General features: G+C 30.4%; 14 protein-coding genes and 1 non-coding gene across 15 annotated transcripts; 8 read left to right on the forward strand and 7 right to left on the reverse strand.

The window, feature by feature from the left end:
* Positions 1-167: 167 nt before the first annotated feature.
* On the forward strand, positions 168-1,616 carry NUF2 (kinetochore-associated Ndc80 complex subunit NUF2; the record flags this gene model as incomplete). The annotated part of the gene is made up of 1 exon (XM_046081032.1): positions 168-1,616. One exon carries the CDS (start codon positions 168-170, stop codon positions 1,614-1,616), a length of 1,449 nt encoding a protein of 482 aa, XP_045932666.1.
* A 93-nt stretch (positions 1,617-1,709) lies between these two features.
* PRP11 (spliceosome assembly protein PRP11) lies at positions 1,710-2,558 on the reverse strand (the record flags this gene model as incomplete). Its single annotated transcript, XM_046081033.1, has 1 exon — positions 1,710-2,558. The coding sequence occupies one exon, from the start codon at positions 2,556-2,558 to the stop codon at positions 1,710-1,712; it is 849 nt and encodes a 282-aa protein (XP_045932667.1).
* Positions 2,559-2,952: 394 nt separating this feature from the next.
* Positions 2,953-4,827, reverse strand: SCDLUD_005062 (uncharacterized protein; the record flags this gene model as incomplete). The annotated part of the gene is made up of 1 exon (XM_046081034.1): positions 2,953-4,827. One exon carries the CDS (start codon positions 4,825-4,827, stop codon positions 2,953-2,955), a length of 1,875 nt encoding a protein of 624 aa, XP_045932668.1.
* Positions 4,828-5,256: 429 nt separating this feature from the next.
* RTG1 (Rtg1p) lies at positions 5,257-5,742 on the reverse strand (the record flags this gene model as incomplete). The annotated part of the gene is made up of 1 exon (XM_046081035.1): positions 5,257-5,742. One exon carries the CDS (start codon positions 5,740-5,742, stop codon positions 5,257-5,259), a length of 486 nt encoding a protein of 161 aa, XP_045932669.1.
* A 384-nt stretch (positions 5,743-6,126) lies between these two features.
* Positions 6,127-8,766, reverse strand: NAT1 (peptide alpha-N-acetyltransferase complex A subunit NAT1; the record flags this gene model as incomplete). Its single annotated transcript, XM_046081036.1, has 1 exon — positions 6,127-8,766. The coding sequence occupies one exon, from the start codon at positions 8,764-8,766 to the stop codon at positions 6,127-6,129; it is 2,640 nt and encodes an 879-aa protein (XP_045932670.1).
* Positions 8,767-9,074: 308 nt separating this feature from the next.
* RIB2 (bifunctional DRAP deaminase/tRNA pseudouridine synthase RIB2) lies at positions 9,075-10,835 on the reverse strand (the record flags this gene model as incomplete). Its single annotated transcript, XM_046081037.1, has 1 exon — positions 9,075-10,835. The coding sequence occupies one exon, from the start codon at positions 10,833-10,835 to the stop codon at positions 9,075-9,077; it is 1,761 nt and encodes a 586-aa protein (XP_045932671.1).
* Positions 10,836-11,137: 302 nt separating this feature from the next.
* Positions 11,138-11,209, forward strand: SCDLUD_005066. Its single transcript has one exon. It is a non-coding gene; the product is annotated as a tRNA-Pro (tRNA).
* Positions 11,210-11,473: 264 nt separating this feature from the next.
* Positions 11,474-12,700, forward strand: INP54 (phosphoinositide 5-phosphatase INP54; the record flags this gene model as incomplete). The annotated part of the gene is made up of 1 exon (XM_046081038.1): positions 11,474-12,700. One exon carries the CDS (start codon positions 11,474-11,476, stop codon positions 12,698-12,700), a length of 1,227 nt encoding a protein of 408 aa, XP_045932672.1.
* A 274-nt stretch (positions 12,701-12,974) lies between these two features.
* PAC10 (tubulin-binding prefolding complex subunit PAC10) lies at positions 12,975-13,556 on the forward strand (the record flags this gene model as incomplete). The annotated part of the gene is made up of 1 exon (XM_046081039.1): positions 12,975-13,556. One exon carries the CDS (start codon positions 12,975-12,977, stop codon positions 13,554-13,556), a length of 582 nt encoding a protein of 193 aa, XP_045932673.1.
* Positions 13,557-13,702: 146 nt separating this feature from the next.
* DSC2 (Dsc2p) lies at positions 13,703-14,551 on the reverse strand (the record flags this gene model as incomplete). The annotated part of the gene is made up of 1 exon (XM_046081040.1): positions 13,703-14,551. The coding sequence occupies one exon, from the start codon at positions 14,549-14,551 to the stop codon at positions 13,703-13,705; it is 849 nt and encodes a 282-aa protein (XP_045932674.1).
* Positions 14,552-14,783: 232 nt separating this feature from the next.
* On the forward strand, positions 14,784-16,583 carry PEX8 (Pex8p; the record flags this gene model as incomplete). Its single annotated transcript, XM_046081041.1, has 1 exon — positions 14,784-16,583. One exon carries the CDS (start codon positions 14,784-14,786, stop codon positions 16,581-16,583), a length of 1,800 nt encoding a protein of 599 aa, XP_045932675.1.
* Positions 16,584-16,943: 360 nt separating this feature from the next.
* Positions 16,944-17,411, forward strand: MRPL25 (mitochondrial 54S ribosomal protein mL59; the record flags this gene model as incomplete). Its single annotated transcript, XM_046081042.1, has 1 exon — positions 16,944-17,411. The coding sequence occupies one exon, from the start codon at positions 16,944-16,946 to the stop codon at positions 17,409-17,411; it is 468 nt and encodes a 155-aa protein (XP_045932676.1).
* Positions 17,412-17,745: 334 nt separating this feature from the next.
* PRP38 (U4/U6-U5 snRNP complex subunit PRP38) lies at positions 17,746-18,387 on the forward strand (the record flags this gene model as incomplete). Its single annotated transcript, XM_046081043.1, has 1 exon — positions 17,746-18,387. The coding sequence occupies one exon, from the start codon at positions 17,746-17,748 to the stop codon at positions 18,385-18,387; it is 642 nt and encodes a 213-aa protein (XP_045932677.1).
* A 71-nt stretch (positions 18,388-18,458) lies between these two features.
* Positions 18,459-18,932, reverse strand: SMD1 (mRNA splicing protein SMD1; the record flags this gene model as incomplete). The annotated part of the gene is made up of 1 exon (XM_046081044.1): positions 18,459-18,932. One exon carries the CDS (start codon positions 18,930-18,932, stop codon positions 18,459-18,461), a length of 474 nt encoding a protein of 157 aa, XP_045932678.1.
* Positions 18,933-19,742: 810 nt separating this feature from the next.
* SCDLUD_005074 (uncharacterized protein) lies at positions 19,743-20,414 on the forward strand (the record flags this gene model as incomplete). Its single annotated transcript, XM_046076888.1, has 1 exon — positions 19,743-20,414. One exon carries the CDS (start codon positions 19,743-19,745, stop codon positions 20,412-20,414), a length of 672 nt encoding a protein of 223 aa, XP_045932679.1.
* Positions 20,415-20,429: the final 15 nt, after the last annotated feature.

The raw sequence follows: 20,429 nt of genomic DNA on the forward strand, positions 1-20,429 counted from the left end.
TTTAAGAAGGTATTCACGCTTCCATTTAATTAGTCAATGTGTTTTCACCTAAGAACACAATTTTATTGTTTATCATAATCCTTTTTTTTTTTATTTTTTCTTTTTAAAATATATGTAATATATTCAATTCTTTAAAAATCTAGTTTCAAAGAACATTAAAATATGAAATGAACCATTATCAAGCAAAAAACTACCAAAGTTCTAGATCGACTAAAACACCAGCCACAACTGCAGCATCATCCTTAAAAGGTCCTAACACATACACCACTGATGTCTTCCCTATATTGAGTCTAGATGAATTAGTAACTTGTTTGCAAAGCTGTGATTTCTCAATAGCTACAAAAGCTTCTTTATCCAAACCAACATCAGCATTTATAATAACATTGTACAAACAAATTATTGATAGTTTTATGGGGGTTTCCCCAGATGATTTAATCAACGATTTAAGAAGAAAAGAACGAGGTGATGGCGATAGTACCAGTAATGTCAATAATAACAATATTAATTATGAAACAATACACACTTTAGTTTTAAATAAGATCTGCTATAAATTTTTCCAAGATATAGGTGTATTGGATTTCAATATAATGGACTTATACAAACCAGAGGTTTTCAGGACAATAAGACTATTGAGTGCAGTTATTAATTATGCTAGATTTAGAGAAGAAAGAATGTATGATTGTGACAAGTTTATTGCCACTACTGAATATTTATTGGAGCAATTAAAACAGAAATTTGACGAAAGAAACTCCATAGTAAATCAGTTGGGAAAATATAAAGAATGGGATTTTGATAATGTTGGTATGCAGCTAGAAAAATTAGAAACAGATAATAAAAACGTTGAACAAAATTTGCGAAAGTTGGTGACCACGCAGGAGACTTTGACTATAGATTATGATAATTATAGATCAGTCAAGCAGAAGCTGTTAATTGAATTAGAGCAGTTAAGTTTCCAAGAAATTGAACTGGAAAGCGAAAGAGATAAATTAATTAAATATAGTAAGATGGATATAGGAGGTATGGACAATGTGATTAAGGACTTACAGAATCAACTAGACGAAAAGAAGAAAACATTAACTTCTTTGGAGCACAAACAGCATGATTTATATCTTGCCATTGAAAAATTTCAAAAGTGTTATAACGACCTAACTCAGTTGCTGAATTATATTATAAGGGACATCCAAGAAACGCATATTAAAGAGGTTGAATTGAAAGAATTAAAACAACAAAACGAGTTAACAGAGAATAAATTAAAAAATATTTTGGATACAAATATCTTGATGAAAATAAACATATTAAAATCACAATTGGAACAACAAGAATCTAGTTGGCAGGAACTCCGTATAAACATGGAACAGAAATCAAGTGAAAATGATGAAAGAATAACGGATTTACAAAAACAATACAAGGAAGAAGTTATACCGAGAGTGGAAAAACAAAAGAAATTTGTTACAGATGAATTGATTAATGGGAAATTACGTGAGTTAAATTCCGAGTTTGATAATATTAAACAAAGTTTCCAATCGGAAATTATGGAATTGGAAAGGGAATATTCAAGGTTGGCCCAGTATCTAAATCAGTACATACAAAATGTGGTTAATGAATTAGGAGATTAGTAAAGCTATAATAGGTAGAAACACCATCTATATAAAGTATATACGGCTTGATAATAATAATAATAATAATAATAATAATAATAGGTTACATTATTATTGGAAAAATACTTGTACAAAAAATTGACCGTTATCTCGGTCCCAATAACAGCATTGGTTATTCAAATCATCAATAAAGATTTTTAAAGCACCATCATTACGAGTATCATTATTGTAATTATTATATTTTAACTTCAATTTACTTGGTATTCCAACTGCGATATTTTCAAATGGTGGGAAAGAAATCACCAAGTAATTTTGGTCTATGTCTTTATTGCAGTTTTCATTGTCTTCATGATTCTGTTCAATTTCTAGTTTATCAACTAGTCTTATAAATGGTGGTGTGTTATCATTCCAAATACCTTGATTTACCCCGTAATTAACCTTTATCAAGACCCCAAGATCACCTTGGTCATTTTTCACATACACCAAGTTCCAATCCTTTTCATTTAAAGGTTCTCTTTTGATATTTATTTCGTTGTTTCGTATATTTTCAAGTTTGGCAGTCAACTTTTGTTCTTTTTTCTCCTCCCTCGACAATTCTTTATTAGCATGGTTGCCTTTATTACCACTATTCTTGCTTCTAATTAGTAAACTCAATCCATGTTTTTTCCCCTTTAAATGTCTCTCTACGGATGTCCAAGACATGTGCATAGTATTACATAGTTTACAGACTAATTTCCCACTTCTATTTTTGTATATGTATGGATTTTTTCTATCTAGTTCGGTATCTTGTTGTTGGAGTTGTTCATCATTATTATGATCTGCTTGGTATTCTGTTATGAAGGGTATTCTTTCGCCAATTAATAAATCATCCACTTGTTTTTTTGTTTGTAAATTTTGTATGGACGATGAGGCCATCCCACCACCACCTTTCTTAGATCCTATACGATTTGAATAATCCATATTTTATTGGTTATCTATATAATTTTCAGCTTTTTCTTTTTTTATTTTCTTCTCCTCCTACTGTATTTTTTTCCTTAGATTTTTTAGGACTTTTCAATCTTGGACTTGAAAATATTGATATATCTTAAAAGAGCTGTTAAAATTATTTATTTATTTATCAATTTCGCCATCCATTCTAGCAATGTGTCCGAACAGTAATATGTCCGATATAACGAAATTACAGATGTTTTTTTTTTTTTTATTTTTTAATCACAATTAAAATTTATTTCAAATAATAATAAAACCACGTATTAGATTTCGCTAAACTTACAATAACAATATTCACATACAAATTACGCCAGTTTAGAAGAGGAAAAAAAAAAAGATTAAAAAATACTATACATATTATCATCCCTTATACACTTTCCTTCTTGTCCTCTTTATGTTCAGATACTTTATATACACCTCTATCTAATTCAACTACATCAAATTTCTCATTCATTAATTTCTTTTCCCACAACTCATGTGGTATATCCCAATGTAATCTTTGAGCTAACATAGCAGCAACATCATCACATAAACCTAATAACGTTAAATCAAATTCGGCATGTTTAACTGCATCTCTATTGATCAAAACTTGTGGAGTATTGGCTGGAATCATATTAACTATTTCAGAAACAGGAGCAACTTTCAAACTAGTACCAATACATATCAATAAATCACAGTCAAAAACATCCTTTTTTATATATCTATGAAACTTGGCCGGTAATGCCTCTCCAAAAAACGTAATGTCTGGTTTTAAAACACCATATGATTTCGGTATATGGTGGAATTCGTTATTAGCTAATGTCCCCGTATTATTGCTAATAAGATCACTATCATTGCTCTTATGGTTGTGATTTGCAGCAGCTGTGGTATTGTTCCCGGAAAAGTTATTGATAGTAGCAGTAGTGACAGTATCATTAGGATAAGATTTACGTGCGTTGGTTGCACTGACAGATGCACTGGTTGTGGGGAAATATTTTTGTCTCATTGGATTACAATATGGACATAATGGTAGTTCACTATTTCGAATAAATTTGAAAATTTTTTCACCGGGGATTTGCCAATTGCAACTTCTACAAGTGGCAGTAGCAAATGAACCATGGCATTGAATTAATTTTTCGTTTTTAATGCCAGCAAATGATTCCAAATTATCAATATTTTGCGTATAATTACGTAACAATTTATCATGATCTTGTAATGCCTTGATAAAAGAATGCAATGGAGAATATATGCCGTCTGGCGGTAAAATTAAATGAGCAATGTTATAAAAAACAGCAGGATCTTCAGTGAAAATGTCATAATTGAAAACATCTTGTGGGTCATCTAAACCCAAATGCTTAATTTTAGAGTAAAAACCTTCAGAGGATCTAAAATCCGGGATACCCAAGGAGGTAGAAATACCAGCACCAGTCAAAACCAAGATTTTTTTAGCTGTTTTCAATTTTGTTAGCAAATCATCAATAGTATGAAAGTTTGCCAATTTAATTCTGCTGCTTAATACTTTATTCATAGCTTTTTGTAAGTCCTTAATTAATTTGACCGCATATTTCCTTTCTAACGGATCATTAAACTGGTCTTCATCGGCAGAAATTGAAGTAGCGTTTTCAGTATCATCAGTGGTTGGTGGTATATTACCACTGGTAGTATCAGTGGTGTTATTTTTTGAAGTTACATTTCTAAATAACTGTTCCGGATTTTCAACAACTTTGGTTAAGGCATCTAGGATATCTTTGTCTTTAACCTGAAAACCTAGCAACTTAACTAGTTGGTAGATATATAAAGTGTTTAATTCATCGGGTAAATAGTCATTTAAGAATGCAGCAGACCCATAATGTTTTAAGTAAGACCTTGCATTAAGGGAATCCTCTTTGCTAATCACAGGGAGTTCGTATTTTCCTGAATGAATATTTTTAGGAACATATATTGGGTTGTCCGGTTTCTTTGGGACGTATTGGTACTGAATATTGGCATCACCTTCTACGGTGGGATTTTTGCTATTGTCCTGTGAGTCGGTAGTAGTGCCCTTGGTGGAAATATTATTGACAGGGGTATTCTCTTTATAGTCATCAACAATGTCTTCTAGCTCATCATCTGGATTAGTACTAATAAACTTTATATCATCATCCATGTTATTGTTATCCAATTTTGGTTTTTTCAAAATATCCTGGTCGGCATTATTGTTTTCGTGGTTATTGTTATTATTCTCTCTTTCACGTTTGTTTATTGAAGGGGTAACATCAGTCATTTTATTTTATATTATGTTATAGTATTTATGTATATATATATATATATGTGTGTGTGGGTGTGTGTGTGTATATGTATATTAACTTTTTTCTTGTTTTGTTTTAATTGGTTGTTAGAGTGGAATATAAAGAAGCAAACAAATAAAAATAAAAAAGAATACACCGTAAATAGTAACAAAAATTGGTGTATACTTTTATAATAATATTTTTTTTTTTTTTTTTCGTTGTTGTTTTTAAATGGAATAAAACACCAAAGCTATGCCTGGTTTACGTGCATCACGCACACCCTGCGCACACCCACACACCATCTTTTTCTCTCCTTTTTTTGTTTGTTGTTTTTAAGCATTGGAAAATAATTTACTGCAGCAATCAATCCGAGTAATCCGAGTAATCCGAGTAATCCGAGTAATCCGAGTAAGCCACAGGTCTACTCACTCATACTGATTGTATCCACTTCCAGCAAGGGTCTCCGTCGGTGTATGATCATTACCATTACTGTTATTAATATCACTATTCCCACTATTCCTATTAGGTACAGCTGCTAAGGGCCCTACTCCTATTTTACCTAGTTCTATTTCTGCACTAGTATTCTCCAAATTTAGTAATCCCTCATGCGGAAGCCCTAATTGATCCAAACTTACCCCTCTCTCTCCCATCAATGTTTTTAATCTATTAAGTAACTCTATTTCCTCTCTATTATTTAAATCTACTTGATTCTGTAGATTTAGTAAATAATTAACTCCCTCCGTTAAAATCTTTCCCTTGTTGGGTTTGCCATCTTTAGTTTTCCCAAACTTTCTTCTTTCCTTAAAATATTCAGGTGGTATAACTTCCAGCATTTCTTGTATTTTAGAATTTATATCTTCCAAACATCTGGTATCTCCTCCTTTCTTTGCATTCCTATTGTCATCTGTCATTTTTTGTTTTGTTTTTTGATTTATATTTGATATATTTGTTGCTTGGTCCTCTAGTTGTTATCTGCAGTATAAAAAAAGTAAAAGTTGGAAAGTTACAAAATGAAAAAAAGAAAAAAAGAAAAAAAAAAACTTTTTACGGGCATAAAAATCCAAAAGAAGAAATACACTGCAATCATAATCAAAAATATCTTAATAATATACGACATTGTTTAGTTTTAAGAATCTAAAAACAAGTTTTAAACTAAAGAATAACGATAACAGTGTCAGAATTAAATAATGTTAAAATATATACATACATATTAAAAAAAAAAAAAAGAAAAAGAAAAAGAAAAAAAAGAAAAAGAAAAAAAGAAAAAGAAAAAAGAAAAACAAAAACAAAAATAACTAAATAGCTAATTCATATTGTAAGATATTATTTTTCGCCATAGGATCCAAATCCTTAGAATAATCCAAAATATACGATTTCAAAATATTCTGTGGAATAAACAATTGACTCTTATGATGTTGATACAAAAATAATAATGATTTTAATGTAATACCAAATTTATCCTTCAAATAATTAATACAATCGGTTCCATCTCCGCTCAATTTTTTAATCTCTTCATCTTCCACAGCAAACCCAATGTTCGATAGCCCCTTCAATGCCACCGTTTGACCAATTTTATTCTCGTTTTCATTATCTTTAGCAGCTTGCAATAAAAGCAAACTTGTACTACCAATAATGGACGAAACAGTATCATTACTTGTATTGGTACGTTGTAATTGATTAATATCACCCATACACAAAGCTAGCTCATTTTTCAATAAATGAACAGAAAAGTCCAAAGAATAATCACACGTTTCTTTGTTGTTATCTTGATGCTTAAAATACTTATTAAAGAAATTGGTTTCAAAATCCAATATTGGAGTCCCACTACTAACAAGTTTTTCACCAAAGATATCATTATCTTTATCATAAGCTATTAGTTTCAAAACATCTTCCCGTTTTAATTTAATCAAAGATGGATCCATACTACCCTTATTATTGTTGTTCTTCTTTTTTTTATTCTTGCCACTGCCAGAAGCACTTCCTATAAACTCCATCATTTCAGTTAATTCAAATCTTTCTTTGTCTCTTGCATTCTCATCCAAATCAAGATAGATCTTAGAGGCTCCATTCATAGCCCTGACATACATTGGTAAAGTATATATCTTTTCAGTCCATTTAATCATGTCCATGTAGGCTCTAGCAGTACCTTTTCTCATACAGTACGTATGAAAATCCAATTGGTCCAATTCAAACTGTTTGTAAATCTTGGCTATTGCCAAAAATCTTTTCAAAGATAGCCCTTTGTATTTGACCAAGTCGTATTTCAACCTCAATACTAAAGATGCATCGGTGGCTTCACTTTTCAATTCCTCAACTAGACGTTTGCGAGTTAGCAAGTACAATCTATAATAACTTTCAGCTTGTTCAACAATAAACCATGATGCCTCCAATAAATGTAAATCCTTCAAACTATTTGGTTCATTCGCATCCATTTTACCAAACAGAGAAACCTTCTCAACGGCTTCATCAATATTATTAGCTCTCAAATAGTATTTCACTGTTTTGTTGTTAATATACCTATCTGACAAGTCTAACTTTCTAGCTGATTCAACAACCTCAGCAGCCTCATCCAATAATCCCAAGTGCTTCAATATACGACCTTTGACAATATATAATTCTATTGCTGTAGGTGTATGTTCAATTGCCTTATTAATACACTCTTGGGCATTAGCAAATTCTTTCAAAAATAGGTAATGTTGAGCCAAGAAATAGTTGGTCCAAATATAAGTTTCTGGTTCCTCATTTGCATTCAATTGGGGATAAATTTCATCCTGCACAATCTTAAAAACTAATTTTGGAATAATAGTTCCCCGAGATTTGTATAACGGTTTGATATTGCTAAAAGTCGCCAACACACCACGTTTTAACTGAGGTAAAATATATTCTTTCAATTTTTCATATAACAAGTTTTCATCTTCAATAAAGGTTAGTGGAATATATTTAGGAGGTTCTGACCTTGGATAAAATTTGGATAATTTTTCGTATAAACGTATTTTCAAATCGTTGTCGTTAGAACACCCCAAAGAAACTTCTAACAATTTATAATAAGTAAAATTGTCAGGATTCCGTTTGATCAATGCTCTATAGACTTTCGAAGCCTCTTTCAGCTCACCCAACTTCATCAAACAAGTGGCTTTTCTTTCTAGCAAAGCATACTTATCAAAAACCTCATTTTCAATGGCATCCAAATTAGCCAATACTTTTTTCAAGCCTTCGGTAGTATTGCTAGCGGCAGCAGCTGCTTTAAACATTAAATCATTCTTGTACATAACACACTCATTATGTTCGTAGTATTCAGCTTTTGTTAATTTTCCCCTAGCCATATCTTCAAAATTTTCCAATAAAGTAACAGCCTCTTTATAGTTTTTATTAAAATCTTGAGCAATGGCTAAAGCAGTCCAGTTTGCCCTATATCCCATAGCAGATTGCCAATACAAGCTTCTGGACTCTAAAAGACCTTTGAAATCACGCTCTTGTGATTGTAAGACCGCCAAGTCTCTGTAAATCGACTTGTTATTAGATCCATTGTTCATGGCAGCTTGAAACCATTTAATGGCTGATTGGTTATCCTGGACATTTCGATAATATAACCCTAAAATGTGACAGCAAATCGGAGAAGCATTAAAGTCGTTTATTTTTTTTAAAGCTTTTTTACAATAACTTTCGGCTTGATCCTTATCTCCTTGGAAATATAAATTCAAACACTTTAAAGCTAACGCATCAACAAATGATGCGTTTTTCTTTAATAAAGTTTCCAATATTTTAATTGATTTATTATATTTTTTATCTTCATACAATTTTAAAGCTTCTAAGAATTGAGTATTCTCTTTTGGAGAAATCGTCAGTTTGTTGGCAGTGGTGGTACCATTATTAGTTCCATTAGCTGCAGAGTTTTTTTTCAATGCATTTATCTTTCTCCTAGTTGCAGCAGACATTATTCTTAAAAGTGTTTTTTTTTTTTTTTTTATGGATAGTGGAGGAGATAATGGTCTTTGAGTGATATTTTTATTTTTTATTTAATGATTAAAAAAAAAATTGTTTATTTCGAGCAAATGTTGTTTAGCTTCGTTCTTTTTGGCCATGAAAAATTTTCCAGCAAAGAGGAAAAAAAACAAATTTTTTTATTCTTTCCTTTGCAGCTTTTTTTTAACGACAAAAAAAAAAAAAAAAAAAAAATACGCACTCGTATAAAAAAATGTTTATTTATACAATAAAAATAAAAAATAAAAAAACACTCTCAAATTTATACCAAAGATTGACCAGGATGACCTTTGAATGCTGCTTTATTACACTCCTGTTCATATCCAGGTACTAAAATGTAATCTATATTACACTCGTTTAATTTACTGAGGCTTACATTATTCTTAACAAAAGTATCAGGTTCCATCACACCAACGAAAACAGTTCTTATTTTCCCCTTCAAATCGATAATTCTATCAACACAAGGTTTATTCCCACTTAGTCTTAAAGAGCAAGGTTCCATAGTGGTATATAAAACACTCCCCTCCGGTATATCTCCCTTGTTTTTTGCGTTCCATTTCTCAATACAGCATTGTTCTGCATGTGTATTGCCAGGTAATTCTCTTGAATACCCTGTCGATAAAATTTTATCTCCGTTAACTAAAACAGCGCCAACACTAAATGCCGTTGTTGTTGCTTCACATTTTTTCGCTTCTTCTATAGCCAATTCCATATATTTCTTGTGTGGCTCCAAAGCCCATTTAGGAAACTCCGTTTTGTAACTCCATGGTTTCGTTTTATCTGTGGATTCATACTTATAGGCATGTAACCATAAATCTAAATCATTAATACCTGGATCTGTATACAATTCAGTTTCGCAAACAGAACACTGTTCATTTTTTAACATCTCCCCATTAACGTTATCTCTATAATACCAGCTAGAAGCAGATCTATTTTTACCCACAGAATCCAAGATTTGAACAACCTTTCCCAAATCAGCATCGCCATTCTTCCCCAAATTGGGGCCCCATGCATCAATATTGGAATAAATAGGGTCATTAGCAATTGGAAACCCCAAGTATTGCAAATGTACTCTAATCTGATGAGTTCGACCAGTATGAGGCTTACATTTTACAATGCTGGTTTTGCCATCGTAACTTATCCTAGTAAAACTGGTAATTGCAGTTTTACAATCTATATTCTCTTTTGAAAAACACACGCCGTTTAAACCCAATTTTGGCTCAATAGTCAGCAATGGTAAATCAACTGTAAGGTCTTTGTCAACCGGGAACTCACCAATAACTCTTGCTACATATTCCTTGGAGACTTCTCTTGATTTCATTTGTTCCCGCATTTTATCAGCACCCTTAGGTGTCTTGCACAAAAACATTAATCCGCTAGTCAGCCTGTCTAATCTATTACATGGATGTACTGGGATGCCTAATTGCCTTTCTAAAATTTTGGTTATTGTATTAAATCTGTATCTGCCAGTAGGATGTACAGGAACACCACTTGGTTTATCAATGACCACTAAGTCATCATCTTCAAAAACAATTTTAATTTCTCTGCTAGTAACTGGAGGTTCATGTCTGTGGACTTTATGTTGTATTAAATCCCCATTCTTAACAAGAGTGTCCAAGTTTGCTGGTTCCCCGTTGATTAAAACGGCACCGCTAGCAATGGTTTTTTCATAGTATTCTTTGCTACGATCTCGAAACTCGCTAACAAAAATGTCTAACAAATTTCTATTTCTCCATCTCATCTTGCAAAAAGTGTTGTATTCAAAAAAATATGGTTTGATTTTGCGTAAAGGTCCAGCAATATAGACTTCAAATTCGGGCTCTGTCATTTTTTTGTTTGCCTTTCTATCGGCATTTTGAGATCTTAATTTGAATCCACTTTGGTCCCTTAAAGAAGCCTTGTTGTGACCTGTTGTCTTCAATTTCTTGTTATCCAATGAGGAATCTTCAGATTGAGCAGGTATTTCATTTGATGAGTTTGTCCTTTTATTGTTGTTAACAGTAGGATCAAGGTCGCTGGACATTATAAAGTGTTTTTGTGCTGTAGTATTATCCCCTTTCAAAACAAAATGTTGTTTCCTTAATTGGTTTCTAACAGTAACAAAAGTATCTTTTATGTTTCTTAGCTTTTTTTGATATAAATTGTATGACATTTACTAATTCTAAAGAAAGTTTCCTTTCTTTTTGGCAAGAAAGAAAAAAAGAAAAAAAGAAAAAAAGAAAAAAAAAGTAAATTTATTATTATAATTCTTGTTAATTATTTTTAATTTAAAATATGTGTGTTACGTATGTTATTAACATCTTAAAACACAGACCTCTAAGATTAGGGCGTGTGGTCTAGTGGTATGATTCTCGCTTTGGGTGCGAGAGGCCCTGGGTTCAATTCCCAGCTCGCCCCTTTTCCTTTTTTTTTATCGTAGATAAATCATGTGAAAAAAATACCTTTTTTTTTTTTTTTGAATTTTTTTTTTAAATATTTCTTTTTAATATTTTTTTCTATATCAATTATCTTTACAACGTGTCATTAAGTAAGTGTTCTTTAATATAAATATATTGATATATTTCCTTTTTTTTTTTTTTCTTTATTTCTACCTTTTTTATATGAGCACTAGAGCAGAGAGTTGTATACTGTCATACTAAACTGCAACCACTACCAAAGCTTATGTCCGATATACTAAATGTTTTCGTTTCCAGTTTGAATTGTGGGAAATTGGCACTAAATGATCCCCCAACAATCCAGCATATAATATCAAAATGTGACCATTCAATGGATTACGATTATTTTATTTTTGGTTTCCAAGAAATAATATCGTTGGGTGAAATGGGCAATCCACAGTTAATTGGTAGTAAACTATCCAAATTATCTAACCTACTTATCGAACAATTAACTTTGAAGTACACGATTGACCATAACAACCCAATTGGATTTGAACTCATTGCTACTAACCATCTGGGTGCCATAGGGTTAATTATAATTGCACCAAAATCAAGTACGGGTGAAGATAATACTAGTATAATCAAGTTAAATGTTAGGTGCGGATATTTTTCCAGTGGTTTAAAAGGCGGCTCGTATGTTAGATTGGTCACTAACAGCACTAAAAATAAAAGCTTTTCCACTCCCATTGCACTCAACATTATCGTGGCTCATTTAACTGCAAACGAAGGCTATTATGTCAAGCGAACTCAAGATATAGAAAAAATAATGGATGAGTTAAGGGCTAAGAAATTAAACGGGTACGAGTTTTATAAGTACGAACCAACAATTTTTTTTGGTGATTTAAATTTTAGATGTACAGCAACCGTGACAGATACAAAGTACAGTCCAGATAAAATTGAAAGTGTTTTAAATAACGAAGAGGAGTTGACTCTTTATTTAAATGGCACAAACCCATTCAATTTCCATGAATTGCACATTGGTTTCCCACCCACTTATAAATATGTTTTGGGGTCTTTTGATGAATATAAATCACAGAAGAGGATTCCATCTTGGTGTGATAGAATTTTAATTAATGATTCCATTTATTTCAACTTGATTATGGAAAAATCAAGTTATCAAAGTGTCTCTAGAAACACAAATTTTTTGATGAAAACAGATCATCAGTGTGTTGTATCTACTCTAAGTTTTGAATTTTCAGATGACACATCGCAACCTAGTACATCAGGAACCACCATAAGTGAGAACGAGCAAAACTTATTATCACCATCCAATTCTTTACGTCATATTAAAAACAGTAAAATAGATGATGTCAACGATGCACAAGATGTATATGGTGATACATTGGATTATTTTATTGGTTATGGTTGCTGGTTGCATGAAGAGCACACATATATTTTATATTTTATTATTTTTCTGATTGTTTCATACGTAGGTTATTCATTTTTGTTTTAAGTTTAATTAATTAATTGTATAATTTTTTTTTTTTTGTTTACAAACTTTTTATTCGTTCGGTTTTTAAATATGAACTTTTAGTCCGATAAACTTTCGGTGTAGATATTTACTTTCAAAAAAAAAAAATAAAAAAATAAAATAAAATAAAATAAAAAAAATTTTCATCCTTTTTTCTTATTTTATTTTAACCAAAAAAAAAATAAAAAAAAAAAAAAAAAAGTAGCAAACTACAACTGGTTATCGTCAACTTCAACCATCAAATCACTGCATACCAATGTCCAACTTAATACTAAAACCTACAAAGCATAATCCAAGAGGTATTCCAGAGGCCCCATTTATTGAAAAGGTGGAAGATTATGTTAAATCTCCACAGGAATTTGACCAGGTATTCCAAGCTTTCCAAGAACGTTTGCAACAATACAAATTCATGATGGAATCCAAGGAAAATACAGTCAAAGATTTGAAAAGGAGAGTACCTGGATTAAAAGATAATTTGAAAATATGTCAAATGTTAAAATCAAAAAATCAAAATGATGACGATGACGATGACGATGAAGATTTTATCGAAGTTAATTATAAGCTAAATGAAACTTTGTACACTAAAGCCGTTATCAAGAAGGAAAATATGGATAAGGTGGCATTATTTTTGGGTGCAGATATTATGATGGAATATTCAATTGATGAGGCTATTGAATTATTAAAAGAAAAAATAAAAGACTCAAAGAAAAATTTAGAAATTGCACAGGAAGATTGTGAATTTTTAAGAGAAAATATAACTACAATGGAAGTCAACACAGCTAGACTGTATAATTGGGACGTAGAAAGAAGACAAAAGGAAAGAAAAGAATCCGATTAACATATATATATATATTGTATGTATATTTTTTTTTTCCCCCTAATTCTGTAAATTACGCATAAATAAAAGTAGGCACAATAGACATATATAAATATATATATATATTATTAGATTAAGCCAAGTTATTCCCAATTAAATTTTTAAATTTATGAGTTATTTAATGTATTTAATACTTGAACTGCCAATGGTCTTGGTGGTTCTGCGTTATGTTCATCATCATCATCTTCTTCTTCTTCCTCAGGCTGATAATGTGTGTTGTTTAAAGATGATGCCCTCGTTATCAAATTTCTTCTTGTCTTATTACTATCATCATTGAACAATATTGGTATTCTCCAATTCATACCAGGTAAAATACCAACGTCTAATAAAACACCAATACACCAGCTGGAAAACATAAAAAAACTCGTCGACAAGTTATTCAATATTAACAAAAAGTACATGATGTTCAAATAAAATTGATCATTAAAAATAATAACATTTGTTATGGAATTATTATTAGTAGTAGCAGTGCTTCCCAGCTTGAATTCCCAGTTATATTTAATGGGTACGTATTTTTTGACAAAATGCAATAATCCAAGCAAAGTACTTATTAAGCCGGTGGGTAAACCAACGCCATAATCTGTATTTAGATCTTCATTTGTATTGTGTATTTTATTTAAAAGCAATTTGCACCATAGTAGATGGATACCACCAGTTAAAATTATATTGTAGAAAATTAAACAAATTATAATGGACAAATATTTTTTAGAACCAAAACATCTTTCTAAAGGTTGTAATAAATAAAAAATTACAAAACAAAGAAGTATATCACTTTCATAAAGGTTTGGAAAGAGTTGGAAAGTTAAATATCTATAGAATTGGTTATATTTAGTAATATAGGGGGATGCTTTGGTAATTATAAATTTTTTCTGTAATCCTGGTGATAATGCTGTGAAAAGTGCTGGAATTAATATTATTAATATGGCTAATTTCTGACTTACTGGATAGCCCTTCATTTGTATTTATATATTTATGGGATACTTTTTTTCTTTAATTATTTGTGAATGTTTTATTAATGTGTTAATAAGTTAAATAGTGAAAAATGTGATTCAAAGAAAATATATATATATATATATATATTTTATTTTTTTTATCATTATAATTAATATTTTATACGACAAAAAAAAGCTTAGCTTAATTTTTACTTAAATTCATTATCGAAATCAAAGCATGAAAGCATTAAGCAAAATGGAAAGGGAAGAATATGATACTTTAAATTACTTACAAACTCTGCTTTCTAAAAAGAATCCCAAACACTTTTATAAACAAGATACTTTAGCTTTATTTGTTTACTATATACCCAGAATAAGAACACCCATTAGTTTATATAACTTTGTTAAATTGTTCTGGGATAATAGCTGTTATGCTACCGATCGTAATGTTCAAGATTTTCAACTATATTTATTGCATGATGCTACAAGAGCAATCTTCGAATTCAAATATGAAGTTAGTGAACCCACTTTAAGTGTATCCTCATTTCTAAATACATGGATGCAAATAATAAACAGTAATAATAATGATACGATTACTCTTCCTCACATGGTGATTTTAAGTGGCATTTTGTGTAGTGCAAAGTATAAATTAGAAAATTTAAGCAAAAAATTAGTTTTTCTAGATGATTTTGAAACTCCCCACAACTTGGTTCTAAACCAATTTAATCTTGGTATTCGACAAAATTGGATGAGTAGCGATAAAAGTTTAATGAATAAGAAAATAATTAGTCTATTGGTCAGTATAACTCCAGTTCAAGGAAACAGTATTATTGTTGAGAATGACCAGTTTAACAATATAGTCAGTTTAATTCTTTTTTCAAAAATAATCTCCCCATTTTTCATTAATAATTCGGAATTAAACTTTGCCAGCAAAAGTTTCATCCAACGTTATTTGGGGGATATGGTTCAATTTATTGAAAATCACTGTAACAATAATTGTCAAAAATTTGTTCAACTAATTTATGATGATGTAACTAAAAGTGCTTTTAACTTTGATTCTGATCCAAAACAACAAGAACAATTGCAAAATAATTTTTTGATTTGCATATTTTCTATTTTAAACAGTTGTTATGTTGCTAATACATATGCCATAGCTAATGACAAAGCTACAATTGAAAAGATTATGAAAATTATAGCCACACTATTTCCATTGATTTACAAGTGGGGGAAATTTGATAACTATGAAAACGTTTTCCACAAAAGCATTTTCCATTTTTCACAAAATGTGTCAACTGACGATCCAAATAAAACTATAGAATATCTTTACAAGAAAGTGAATGAAAATGATGAATCTAGTGTAATATTTTTTTTGGAATGTTTACAAAATATACCCCTAAGTGGTAAAAAAATTGATAATAAGTACACTTCAATAATAAGGGAAAACTTTCTTCAATCACCAACGAAGTCCATAAAGGTCAATGCGCATTTGGCCTTAATACATCTGTTTGGTGATAATGTTGATGATATTGATAATGTAAATTTTATTGGTTTGTTTACCTACATAAATAATGACTTGATTAACTCACATTACTACAAAGACTTAACATGTGATCAAATTATTTTAATAATGAAGAAATTGGTGTTTAGTGGTACACCACTCTCTGCTTGTAAAGATAAAGATTACTATTATTATTATTATATTAAATTATTCAATAGTATCGAGTATGAGTTAGTTAATCAGGTTCATTGCAAAGATTTCCCGAGTATAGAGAAATTAATAAAATCAATGATACTTTTGTTACCAGACTTAATTAGCCATTACCAGTCAACAGCAGCGATAGCAAAAACCAACATGGATAAGACTTACAAGAATAGTGTTAGACAAATTATAGATAAACTAGATTTAGTATTAAGATACATTTGTAATAACTACAATGATCCAGATGAAATGTTGAAATTTTATTGGTATGAAGTGATTTGTAATAAATCCAAATGGCGCGACAATGAAATAGGTGTTAGATGGTGGTATAAGAAAGTGTTGCAGAGCAAATTGTAATTGCGGTTGATACCAGGTGGTGTGTGGGTGTGTATTGTTTTCCATCTGATTGGTCCGAGCTGTTTCGGTATATTTAAATTATGTTTTTTTTTTAACTTTTGGTATTGCCGGTGTGTTTCGGGTTTCTGTGTGTTTCGGGTTTCCGGATTGTGCCTTTTTTGTTTTTTTTTTTTTTGTTTTTTTTTTTTTGTTTTTTTGTAAGTAAAATATAAAAAAAATAAAAAATTTTATTTTATAATTTATTATCAAATCATTTCCCCCATTACAATCTTACAACGTAGCTTTTCCTATTCTCTTTTCTAAGTAGAATGGAAAAACACATAATCTGCAGATCCTGTATCTTCTCCCTTCTCAATTAAGATGAGCAACAAGGAATATTTTGAATTATTACCGGCCGTTCTAAAAAATTTCTTCAAGAAATATCCACCAACAATCCAATATAGTGTCAAGCCAACTTCAACAAACTCTATAACTGCCAACCCATTTTTATTTAATAGGCATCCTGTTACTAATAAAGCTCATGATCCAAAATATAGTTTAAGAAGAATGAGTGTTTTATATAAATTGGCCAAATTATATGGTGTTGAATCTTTTTTACCACCCATCACCAATAAGAAATTTTTTGAAGAAAAATATGAAGCAAAAAAATTCATGAGAGGTGTTATAAAACCAAAGGGACACAAACATGAATTAAGTGCAGAAAGTCGTATGAAAAAAATGCAAGATGCGATTAAGAACGCAGATAAGTTCATTGTAGAATCTAAAAGTGTTAGATATAGAAAAAAATTGGAACAAAAATCCAAAGAAAAGAGAGTTAGTTGGTTTTAAAGAAAGAAAAAAACATTCTCTTCTTTATCCCTCTTGTTATTTCTTTCATTCTAGTTTTTTTTTGTAATGGAGTAGCAATTTCATTATTTAATATATATTTATATATACTTTTAACATGTAAATACTTTTCAATTTATCTTATGGAATGTCTGTGGGAAAAAATGTAATTAATAGGATTCTAAATGAAAAGAAATATATGTTTTTCTTTTTCTTCTTTTTTTCTTTTTTTTTTCTTTTTTCTTTTTTACAGAATTTTAAATGCCAAGGACTTAAAGAACAAAAAAAAAACAATTATAAAAAATGAAATGCATTATATATAAGAAAAAAACCAACCATGGATTTTACCTTTCAAATAGATAAAACTTTATCAGATAAAATATTAAACCACCAATCAACAAGTTCAGTAATTCCTCATGTAACACGCTACAATTTACAATCTACAATTTTTTATAAGATCAATCTATCGTCTAATAATTTAAGAGGTAACACAATGTTGCAATACCTACCATTTTTACTTGCCAAGTATCAAGACAACATTCTTTGCAGGTGTGGTGGCACTATGGAGTTTAAATGCTTGTTGTTGAAATTAATCGAGATAAAACCCACATGGGAGCAAATGCAATTGTTGTTGTCTTCAATAACAAAAGCTACAATGAGAAATAAATGCTGGAAGTATTTGTATGTTTTGTTGGTTGTTTACTTAAGAATACAATATCATTTTATTACCGCAGAAATCAGTGAACAACATACCGATTTAGTGCGGTGGTTTGAAGATGGATATTCCAGATATAACAAATTTAAAAGTGTTAAATTTGACTTAGATGTATCTGACAAAAGCTTACAATTAGATAATGCAGATACAGTTACTATATATCATATAGATGAACTAATTGATTGGTTATTAACCCGAAGAAATATCTGGGGGATTCCGTTAGGAAATTCAACATGGATTAAAGAAGTGGATGAAATAATATAGTATTATTTAGGCATTTTTGTACACACATATACATATTTATTTAATATATAGGGAGTAACGTGACTGCAGAATTATTTTTTTATTCTTTTGTTGCTATTTCCATCAGTACTGGAAGAATCATTGTTGCTATTTGTAGAAGTTACACCTAATTTTCTTCTTCTTTTTTTATTACTGCTGTTAATTATTTTGCCCCTTTTTCTTAGTTTATTGTATTCATTTTGATCTTCTATCAATAGGTTATCCAAATTTAATGAGTCAGGCAATATTATTTGTCTGATTGTATTACCACGTATGTTAATGTACTGCAATTTACTTGATGATTTATTTTGAGCATCTAATTCGCCATTCATATACACACTGCTTATGGCTGAATAGTTATGGTTCTGATTCTTGTTAGAAACAGGTAGACTTAGTGTTACTTCTGTTAATATTAAGTTCATAGAAGGTGAAACATTTTGTACTGTGCCCCAAACTGTTGTACCATTTTTCAATTCGACACTAACTTGTTCATTTTTCAAATTGGTTAGAAATTTTACTAGTTTCATTTTCTTTTGACTTTTCCTAGCTCAAAGAAGGGTGAAATGGTCGGTAGTGATATATATATATATATATGTAGAAGATGGTAAAAGGTTATAGATGGAAGGTATGTGTGTGAATGTGATTATTGTTAAGAAGTTCAAAAAGAAAATAAATACATAAAAAAAAGAACATTTTCTTATTATTATTATTATTATCGTCGTTGGTTGGATTGGGTAGTTAAGAAAGGTACAGATGTTTGTTTGAAGAGTTAGAAAAGCAGCAAACACCCAGACATTACAAAATGTATATTAATTTATTTTCGATAGTGCAAATTGTTTCGGATTACCTGCTCTTCGGTATATATATATATATATATATATTTTCCCCCTGCGCTCAAAATTATAAAACATCGTAAACAAAAAAATCAGCGAGTGTTCCTCCGCTCAGAGCGCTTGATCTAAAAATTGATCCAAAGCTTATCTTTTTTTTTTTCCACTTTTCGTGGTTATTACCCTCACTTTCCCATTCTGTCGTCTATTACTCTATTTCACGTGATCTCATATAATACCACGAAAAATAAACAATCAGATAGATAACTGATCACTTTCGGAGATAACCATCATCGCTATCTCTCTTTTCCATTTCTCTTTTCCTGTTTTTACTTTATCGATATATCTTATTTGCTTCATATTTAAACCTTACCAACTTTAACTTCAAATTCTCAACTTGTCTCGTAATATATCCCCCTCTCTGTTTATTAATTAAATCCTTATTCATAAAAACAACAACAAAGATAAATATCTAAACAAGTTTCATTCCATACTCCCTCCTAATAAATGGTCACCAAACAACTTTCTTTGCAAACAAAGTATAATATTTTACTAAAGAAAAGACCACTCCTAGTCAAGATTTTGACTGGTTCAGTTTTATCCAGTTTAAATGAGTTGATATCAACCACATTGACCAGCAGCAAGGGTAACAAGACTAATTTCCAAGTCTTGTATAAAAAAATTATATTAATGATGTTTTATGGTGGCTTAATCAATTCTCCTATAAACCACTATGGTTATAAACTGCTAGTTTCTTTTACTAAAAATTTAAAGGTCAAAAATAGCATTCGCAATTTGATCCAATTATGTTGCTCATTGACTGTTATCACCCCCATCCAGGTTCTCTTATTAATTGTTACTCTAACCATTGTAAATTTGCCTATTTTAAACGCTAACAGCGCTCTCGTTTCCATTAAATTGTTTATCAATGATTTCAAAAAAATTCTCGGTCTTTTACAAAAAAATATCAAGAGTAAATTCCCTAAAGTTTATCTTTCTAGCCTAATAAGTTCTACTTTGTTTGTCTCCTTTGCTCAGCACTATTTGCAACCCGAAAATTGGTCTATCTTCTTTAGTTTTGCTTACACTGCTTTAAACACTAGTCAGAATATTTATATTAAATTAAAACAAAAAGAAGAAAAAGAATCGGAACAAGATAATTTAGCAAAAAAGAACTAAAAAAAAAAAATTATT

Source organism: Saccharomycodes ludwigii, chromosome VII (genome assembly GCF_020623625.1).
Source record: "Saccharomycodes ludwigii strain NBRC 1722 chromosome VII, whole genome shotgun sequence".
NCBI lineage: Eukaryota > Fungi > Ascomycota > Saccharomycetes > Saccharomycodales > Saccharomycodaceae > Saccharomycodes > Saccharomycodes ludwigii.